The sequence below is a fragment of the Protomyctophum parallelum genome (genome assembly GCF_964188405.1).
Source record: "Protomyctophum parallelum genome assembly, chromosome: 21".
NCBI classification, from domain to species: Eukaryota; Metazoa; Chordata; class Actinopteri; order Myctophiformes; family Myctophidae; genus Protomyctophum; species Protomyctophum parallelum.
This window is the reverse complement of record NC_139713.1, coordinates 33,707,893-33,717,779: the sequence shown is the minus strand read 5'-3', so window position 1 is coordinate 33,717,779 and position 9,887 is coordinate 33,707,893. Positions and strand designations below refer to the sequence as shown.

General features: G+C 43.3%; 1 protein-coding gene across 1 annotated transcript in view; it reads left to right on the top strand.

Moving 5' to 3' along the window:
* Positions 1 to 460: 460 nt before the first annotated feature.
* Positions 461 to 9,887, top strand: part of ror2 (receptor tyrosine kinase-like orphan receptor 2) — a 40,276-nt gene continuing 30,849 nt past the window's right edge. The window contains exon 1 of the mRNA XM_083793044.1: positions 461 to 852. Coding sequence (XP_083649170.1) covers positions 777 to 852 — 76 coding nt within the window. The 5' untranslated portion in view covers positions 461 to 776. The remainder of the gene's footprint in view (positions 853 to 9,887) is intronic.

Below are 9,887 nucleotides of genomic sequence, written 5' to 3'. Positions count from 1 at the left end.
AGTCTATGACTCTAGTCTATAGGCCTATAGAGATCCAGCCATGTACATTTTGCATCACACCAGCAGGATATAATAGATTATATGCCTTGTTGTTGCCTTCAATTTTTTTTTTCTTTTTTTTTCCTAATAACAAAAATCGCAAATCGTGCATGCATTGGTCAACAATTGGGACCTTTGGGAAGAGAGATTCTTTTCTGAACGATAGGCTCAGTCTATATCCCATCCTGATTCGTTCACGGCTTTTGTCCCTAGATGGTGCATGTCCACAACAGGACACACTCCTCCGTGCGTGTGTGTGTGTGTGTGTGTGTGTGTGTGTGTGCGCGCTCGCGCGTGCGTGCGTGCGCGTGGAGGAATTCACTCCTTCCTTTCAGTTTTTTGAACCTCGGGGCAGCAGCAGCAGCACACTGAGCACAGCAGCCTGAGAGCCCACCTCCATGCAGCGACAGAGAGGAGCGGAGTTACAACTGGTGTGTGAACTGAACTGCGGGGAAAGAAAACACGCCTGGACCTAGCAGCTACCATTACGCACCAACGCACACTGCAGTGCACACACACACGCACACACACTCACCATCGCGCACATAAAGAGACTCGGATTTAAGTGGGTTTTTTTTGTCTCCCCTCCGATAAAACAAAAACAAACGAAAACTCTCGCCCTGGATTAGATGAGAGCAGGAATGCACCAATAATAACCCCATGGTCCGGGGTGGATCGCTCGCTGGGAGTTGTTCAGTAAACTAAACTTCTACCGTTACGCAGCAGCAGGAGAAGCGATGGCAGTGGACCAGGCTCTGAAAACTCTGCTCCTCATCGCGGTCTTCTCCTGGCCTCAGAATATCCGATGCCAAGGTAAGCATCGCAACGATTGCATCCACACACTTTTTATCTGATAAGATGCAAACTCAACGGAAAACTTTTGAAAGTGCAGGCATTCAAATGTAACGCCCGGCGTTATTGAGATAAATTATACGAACTTCGCTTTGTAGTTGCAGAAGTAGTTATTTCTGTGTGTAAAATGGCTTTATTATGTCCCTCGCCACCACCACCAGAAACTACATCTGCAGTTTCTGCACTTAGTCTTAGGATATTTCATTTGCACGCAGGGAGAGCTTGCATGCATGGCGACGCACTCTTTTTACTTGTGTAATAACCACGTGAAAATAGCTGATCTACAAGCTCACAGCGCGTCGCGTAGGGACGCGTTGTGAGCTTACAGATAGGATATATTATTTTCGGTGGAGAGATTTGGCGTATAGTCTACCCCTGGGAGAGGGGGGGGGGGTAGATCAACTATGTTAACAGTTGAAAGACAATTGAAATGATATAGGATCTATTACATGATTGAGTCTTTTCGGAAACGTTTTTTGGCCTGTTTATAGATGTTGAAATTGCAGATATTAAAGGGAAGTGTGTTTTAAGTGAGAGAGCAAAAAAGACCATTGGAATTATTTGTTATTTGGGTCTATTCGGAAACCTTGGCTGTTTATATTCGCAAAGTAAAAGCTCCCTTGAGTCTCCATGACTCCTGTCCCATGCACTGAGCCACTGACCCGTTGTGTGTGTGTGGCTTTTTGCAAGAGGCCAGAAGTTAGAACCAAAGTCGTGACTGCAGTGTTGGTATGGTGGTATCACCTCAGACCTGAAGATATTGAGATAAGGCAACTATTTGGGCGTGTTGTTAATTAGATTATTCAACGGCTGGAGGTTGAGTCTCATGCTAATTAATGTGCCCCCCCCATGGGGGTGACGGACAAGGAGGTTTCCTGTTTTGAGGTCGGGGTCTACTACGCTCCATTTGGTATTAAGCCAAGGCAAGGGGGATGGGCCTGCATGTAGTCGTTGCGTTGGCACGTTACTTCTAAAAAGAAAGTGTGTGTGTGTGTGTGTGTGTGTGTGTGTGTGTGTGTGTGTGTCCGTTGCTATTTTATGCAGTTTCATTGATATTTAGGATGAGCATTGTCATAGATGCAGCATGCAGTCAACCGTGAAGTAGCCTAGAGTGAAACTCTTTAAAAAGGGCATAGATCAACGTGTAACAGTTTGAAACAATGTCTTGATTATAGTTTATTAATGTAACAAGAATCATCTGCACCATCAGGGATTTCGGCCTATATTATGACGGCGGCAACTAAATAAATCTGTTTAATCCCATGCAATAATTGTATAGTTTGAGAAACTGCAGTTGAATTAAGTTTGCATGAAGAGGCACTAGATAAAAGTAGGCTATATTGGAATTCATATGAAATTCTCGCAGTCATCATATTATAATCAAATTGGCAAAATGATTTTTGGCACACCACAGTGAAAGAATGGTGTCCTGAAGCCTGAAGTTTGATTGAATGGTCAATAGTTCATTGGAATATAGGCCTACATATGTATCCAAATCCAATGCACAAGCTCACAAGCCATTGTGAGATTATAGATCGGCTATACCGTTTATAGGCTATAGGCTATTTAATCAATTACAAATCACAAATCATTCAATCTCGGTCCCATTTTCAAATGGGGGGGGGGGGGGTCTGCACAGCCAAACACAATACGAAATCTTGCATTAATACTTCAGTCAAAACCACTGTCATTATTATTAAGTAAGAGTAAGTAAATGTGAGGTACATAATATGCGGTTATTAATAATAATGGCAGTAAAGCCTTTGGAAGTGTGGTCAATCATCTTGAGCAGGACCATAAGGACTGAGGGTCCCAGCTCTAGTCTTTGGCTTCAGGAAGGAAAACAACAGATCAGTGGCTGTGGACTGTGGACTGTGGAGCCTAATAAAAAGGCCTGCCTGCCCTCTGCACACTTGCTGGAAAGAAACTTCATGTACTCAACTAGTACCCATATCATTGTATGAATACGAAAATAGCCAAACAAAAACAGATTGTCAAATATTCCCCCGAGAAAGAGGCAACGAATTTGAAAACCGCCAATCTACAAAGCGCTGTTTTCGCAATTTGCATCTGCTGAACCGAGTCAAACAAAAGTGTAATCCCTTATCCCTCAACTCCTAACAATTCCAAGTGCTTGTCCGGGTGGGGCCGTGGGGGGTCCCCCCTAGTTCAAATATAATCATTTCTGAGCGGCCCGCAGCCTGAAAGGGTTGAGAACCACTGGTGTAGGGTCTCTCCACGGGGACAGACTCCCTCCCTATGTGCTCTCCATTTTTATCAAAAGCTGTCCCAGGCCAGGCCAGCTGATGATAAGTCATGCCATTGACACGCTAATCAACTTGCATGACAACAACAATGGCTGTTGTCTACCCCTAGTCTAAAGAATGGAGTCCCTTCTTTCTGGTTTATTTTTCTCTTCCACAGGAATGGAATCTGTGTCTGTCTGCGTTTATGGCCAGGCTGCTCACTGGAGCAACTTGGTAGTAAACTTTACTGTCCTTTTATACATTGTATGGCCTGGCGTTCACACCCTGTCCCCACGGCTTCGTCCCACTGGTGGGAAGTAAAAGTAACTAACTAGGTACATTTGCTTACGTATATCGTCGCTGTCAGGCAGAAAGCTCTTATCTCCATATTTTAACTTTTTGTGTGAATTAGTGCCCTGGCCTACTTGATCATACTACACAGTGTCACTCAAAAGTAGAAGATCCACCAGCTCTAAGCGCGGTGCGAAGCGGGCGCTTTATGCTTGTAGATCGGCTACTTTCTTAATTTGAATCCTGAAAGTAACGAACAAGTAGGACGTATAGGTTTCCACCAGACAGAGACTGCATAGTTTTAGACAGTACTTTCACCTAACTTTACATTTTTCAATGCTTTTTACTTCTACTCGACTAAATCTGAGGCACACCCTCAGGTCTTAATGGTTTAAGTAAAAAAAAATAAAGAACTATACTGCCACCATCGATTCCAGTTTCTTCCTGAAAGAGTGTTTTAGTTCTAGCCAGTTTCTCCCTGAAAGAGTGTTTTAGTTCTAGCCTACTTACACACATGTGCTTGTTGTAAAGGATGTTGTCTGATACTAAGAATTTGTAGGCAACCACATGGAAGCAGCTTCAGCCCCGAGGCCATGCAGGCCAGTCAGTCAGTTTCACAATCACATTATTTATGTCTTTGTAAATTGCCAGCCGGTGACAGACAGGCCTGGTGGAGGAGAGCGCTTGAGTGTAAAAGACTCTGCTGAGTGCTGACGCTTTGTTGACGTGCATGGTTCCACCGGGGAGACTTTAGAAGAAGTTGACAAACATTTTGGGTTTTTTACGAAGGTCCTTTCATCATGGAACTCCCCCTCACACCAGCTGAGCTGCAGGTGAATGCTCTTTGTTGTTCACTATAACACTCCGGGAAGGTTGACAACGGTGGCTAAAGTGAGGCCAAATGATCCCACTGCATTATGGGAGTGGACAAGACAGACAGACGTAGACGCCGGGAACGCAATGTCCCCCCACTACTTGTGTGTTTGTTTACGTCAGTGCTTCGCAAACAATTGTATGTCAAGCCCCCCCCCCCTCCCCCCATGAAGCCACAGCCTTTGAGATTGAAAAGATTTGGTTGGTGCCAGAGATCTCTTGACACAAGAGAAGAATGATGGTAGTTGTTAGATTTGGATTAAATACAGAAGGTGGGGACTCTGGGGAGAGAGAAACCTATGATCACTCTGAATATAGGCTAGCTGTGCATAACTGTAGTCCTGGGCTTTTTAGAAGGTGGCATGTAAACACCTGTTTCCTGTTCCAGTTCATTTTCCTCACCATAGCTTTGTTTCATTGGCTCACCTGTGTTTCATCATGTTTAAATTTGCCGCGTAGCCAATCAAAGTATCAAACTATGGGAAAATGAACCGGGACACGAAAGAGGTTATGAAGACCCAGGACTACAGTAAAATGTGATTCATTTAGAAAGATATAATTGATACAATTGGTCTCCTAAGTGGGCGGCGGCAGATCTTGCGAACATCCAATGTGTACTGGTGCTAGATCCCGCGGGTAACATGTAATAACATGTAACCTCCCGTTAGTCCGACCGATTACTAACACCAAACTCTTGCCCTAACCCTAACCTCAGTCTTAACCGGGCCACGTATACGGTCTCTAACCCTAACCTCAGTCTTAACCGGCCACGTAGGTTGCTAACCCTATAACCTCAGTCTTAAGCGTTATTCATATTCTGGATTTTCGGTGGTGAGGTGACTACAACATGACGTCACGAGCCGGTTAGAGAAAGGTCGAAAATAAAAATCTCCTGATTTGTCTCTATGAAAAAGCCTTTTCAGATTGAAAATCTTGGGAAGATTGTGGCTTGTGACGGTCAGGTCCAATATTTAGGTAAGTGACTATGGGGCTAAAGAACGGTTCAAAAGCTATGTTCACATTCACTCTTCCATTGGAAATAATAGACTCCAACCTTGCTTCTGGTTATTAGGTGATGTAATGATGATGTAAAACAAACGGTGTCAAAACAAACATTAAATTCTCTTTATTGTTAATGGGATTTAATGTTTGTGTTAGGGACAAAAAAGGAAAAGGGGCTGTACCTGCACGGGAAAAGATTCCCATCTCTGTATCTACAGTACTTTTACTTTCCCTGTAAATGTATCTTAACTGTGCTGCCTTTGGCAACCGCATTTCCCCCCGAGGGATCAATACAAGTCTTCTTATCTTATCTCATCTCTCAGCCTGAAACAGGGAGGAATGCCAGGTTGAAAGTCTTTCTAAGTCAGGACACATGATGGGCTGATAAATGGGTCACTCTACCTCTTCAAGATCAGTGGTTGGATCTGGGGACCCCCCAGGGGCAGTGCTGGACAGTTAGTATTAGTAAGTACATTTACTCAGTGGTTGGATCTGGGGACCCCCCTGGTGCAGTGGTGGACAGTTAGTAAGTACATTTACTCAGTGGTTGGATCTGGGGACCCCCCTGGGGCAGTGGTGGACAGTTAGTAAGTACATTTACTCAGTGGTTGGATCTGGGGACCCCCCTGGGGCAGTGGTGGACAGTTAGTAAGTACATTTACTCAGTGGTTGGATCTGGGGACCCCCCAGGGGCAGTGGTGGACAGTTAGCAAGTATATTTAAGTACCAGTAACCTTTTGAGTTGCTATTACTTCACTGGAATATTTCCAATTTCCTGATACTTTTACTTCTAGTTAGTTGCTGCGAGAGTGAGGTCTAGCCAACACGAACTCGGGATTCCTGGATCGCTGCCCTCCACAATTTCCAACATCAGGTTATTGAGCTCTGCAGTGTTGTTAGCCAAAGCTGTCGCGCTGCAGCACGTCTACATAGGTGGTACGCTTCTTTCCCCTCCTGGCTTTGCCCTGTGGTTGGCTCCCATAGAGTCGATTTACATGCCTTTTACTTTAGTTTCTAGTTAATTTGTACATTTTCATTATTACAAAACATACATTAACCACTTCATTTCTGCCATTTGAAAATAGCCAATCTGCAAGCTCAGAATGTGTCACATCGCATCTTGTAGATCTCTTGCTATATTCAAAAGATTTTGTATGCACTTGAAACATTCTGAATAATAAGTACTTTATATATTTATTCTTACATTTTTAACCCATTCTGAACGGGCACCCATTTTGGTGTTAGCATCATGTTATGCTTTATCTATTGAAAAATAGCAGATCTACAAGCTCATATCGCGCCACCGAGTGGCGCGATACGAGCTTGTAGGTCTGCTATTTTTGAAAAATCGAAGAACGACTGACATTTTTTAAATCTGATCTCAGGTCAGAATGGGTTTAATCAGACCAGTGTGTGTCCATGTGGAAACCTCGTATGAATCTGATCTCAGGTCAGAATGGGTTAACACAAATCTTTGCTTCTGGGGGTCCCTAGGCACAAACATTTTCAGGTGGGAGATTCCGTGGCCAAATACATAGCATTCTGGGGGCACCGCTGTTCTTCTGTTACTGTGCTGGTAGTCCAAGAAACACAATCTGCATCCGTCCACACAGGACCTCTCTCCAGGTCTGCTGCCAACATGTGTGAAACAAATGTGTTACTGTTGCAGTGTCGAGATGTAATGAAGACTCACACCCCACCTTCTGCAATCTGCTTCTAATCTGCCTCCCTAAACAAAGGCCAGAACGTGGTTCCATGTGATAGACAGAGCGCTGCATTTTGTACTGTACTGCATACACGTATTGTACTGCATACGTATGTCCCCAAGTATTTCATTTTGTGTCAAGGTGACCAACTGGCTCGTTTCTGCGGTTGATGTTATATTTTCCACGGGCCCAAACCCTTGTTCCAATTTACGTATCATTCTGACCCCCCCCACCCCCCCCCCCCATTTAAGAATGTCTGTCTCTGTCTATCTCTTGTTTGTCAGTAACTCAAAAACCAATTCCAAGTATGTGCAGTTTAATTAAAAATAATAATAATTGTCCCTTTCTTTCATGAATGTTCACAATTAAAACAAATAAAATCACAAATTGCAGATCTCCAAGCTCACAACATATGAGCTGCGGCACGCCATGAGCTTATCTTCAATTTTAAATAGCCGAAGCATGAAATATGGGAGTAAGTGGTTAAATCCTGTCTTTGTGTGCATGTTTTTCGCAATTTCACGCTGTAATCTGAAGACTCACCTCTTCAGACTCCACCTTATAGGCCGTATAGTAGCCGTGACGACAATGCAGTCTTAGGCAGTGATGTCGCTGTTGATTTGGTTGCCCTACTCTCATATTAGTTGTGCTGCCCCCCCCTCCCGTTTGTGAGGACGCACTGAAAACTGTTATTATGAGGGTCGGCTTGGCACTTTTTGGCACATTTCTTTGGACCCCTCTGCGTGTTTCCCTACTCGTAGTGCATACGTTGTGAGCTCGTAGATATGTCTGAAAGAACTTGGGACATTTGGCACATTTTGGAAAATGACTACTTTCATTTTGGGTATGTTCCAGACAATTGTTCAAGTCGCTCCGTTCCGAGTCCAAGTCGAGTCCCAAGTCATTTGGTCCCAAGTCGAGTCCCAATTCGTTTGGTCCCAAGTCGAGTCCCAATTCGTTTGGTCCCAAGCCCAAGTCGAGTCCCAAGTCGTTTGGTCCCAAGTCCAAGTCGAGTCCCAAGTCATTTGGTTCCAAGTCGAGTCCCAAGTCAATCCAACCCTCCGGTCCGAGTCCAAGTCGAGTCCCAAGTCATTTGGTCCCAGTCATTAATGAATATTGGATAAACTGTGGGTGAAATGATGCAGGAAAGGAAATACATTAATGGCATTTATCTATAGGCCTATTGGGCCTATAATCTTGACGTGTCTGTGTTTGTTTTGTAGTATTTTAATATTACGTCATTTTCCATCAGGCACAGTTTAGCCATCTACTACACTACTACAGTACTCATGCTGTGTTGCCAGATTCTGTGAGAGAAACAAGCAACCAGGTCTAGGAAAACCAGCCCAAAATCAGCCCAAAAGAAGCGACTATGGGCCACATGAGCACTTTAACATATACATCAGCTATTTGAAAGTACTAGTAGATCTACAAGCTCGTTGTGAGCTTGTAGATCTGCTATTTTCAAATAAAATCTTGCAGGGAAATGATAAGCACTAAGCAGATCTGGCAACCCTGTACACGTGTTTTTATTTTGTTTTTGCAAAGGGGTCCTTGGTAAAAGAAAAGGAAGAGAAGAGGCTACAACACAGTGGAATAAAGGCATCTCTTTAAGCTTATATATAGCAGAGAGAAACTTTTGGTGGAAAAAAAGGAAGGAATAAGGAAGGAAGGAAGGAATTCAAGTTTGGTGGGAGTGATTTAGTGAAGTTAAAAGTTATTAAACCTGCGGATGAATGGAAAAGTGGCGACGTGAGAAAGTGATGGATTACGCAGAGACTTTATTGCTGTTACCATGGATAAAGTATACTGTCACTTCACTACAGTACATCATGATCGGTGTGATCCTAATTCGACAGTGGTGAGTGACTTTCATGTTTACAAGTACGTATATCTCGCTGGCTGGTGCTACTGTTGTTGTTGATTTCTAGCTTGGCGTTAGCTATCTGGGGTCATAAACAAAACACGAACGACTAGTAGTACTAGTAGTACTTGTAACAAAACAAGTCACGAGTCATCTTGTCTCGAGTCGAGTCGGGAGTCATTGGCTAGCAATTCGGAGTCGAGTCTCAAGTCTCGTTGGTCTTTTACTTCCGAGTCGAGTCGCAAGTCTTCACATTCAAAGTCCGAGTCGAGTCGCAAGTCGTCAAATATGCGACTCGAGTCCAATTGTCTGTTAAGTACATTTAGATGCCAATTATGTTTGTACTTTCACTCAAGTAAAAGTTTAAATTGCAGCACTTTTACCTTTATTTCTACATTGTACTACATTTATTTAATAATCAGAGTACTTCACACTCCTGTACTTTACATTAAAGGTAACATAGAAGCTAATAATATAGTCATGTCACACTCTAAGCATATGGGAACATTTAAACATACCTTTTAGGTCTGTAAAGAGCCTCTATTCCTGCTCTAATGCCTGGAATGCTATTGGAGTATTTCTACTCGGCTCCCATTAGCTTTTCATTAGTTTTCAACCAACTATAAAAGGCATACATATCATCGCATATGGCTTTTTTATAATAAGCAGGCAAAATTCTTGTATATAGGCTGTATGTACGTACGTACATACGCACGCACACACGCACTCACACACACACACACGTGAGCTTGTAGGTATGCTATATTTAAAAACATTTTGGCTTATGCTTTTGCATAATCCTGGATTATATTAATATAATACAGACAGTAATAATAACAATAATTCAGGCCAGGGTCTTCAATGCTTTTCAGTAAAAGGACCCCTTAGCTGAGAAAGCGAGAGATCAAGCCGGGACCCACACTATATGGCTATTATTATAAAACTGTGTTGCAGATTAAACTTTTTCAAAAGACAGGCGCCTGCGGCTGGTATATGATATGACTGTGTCATTTC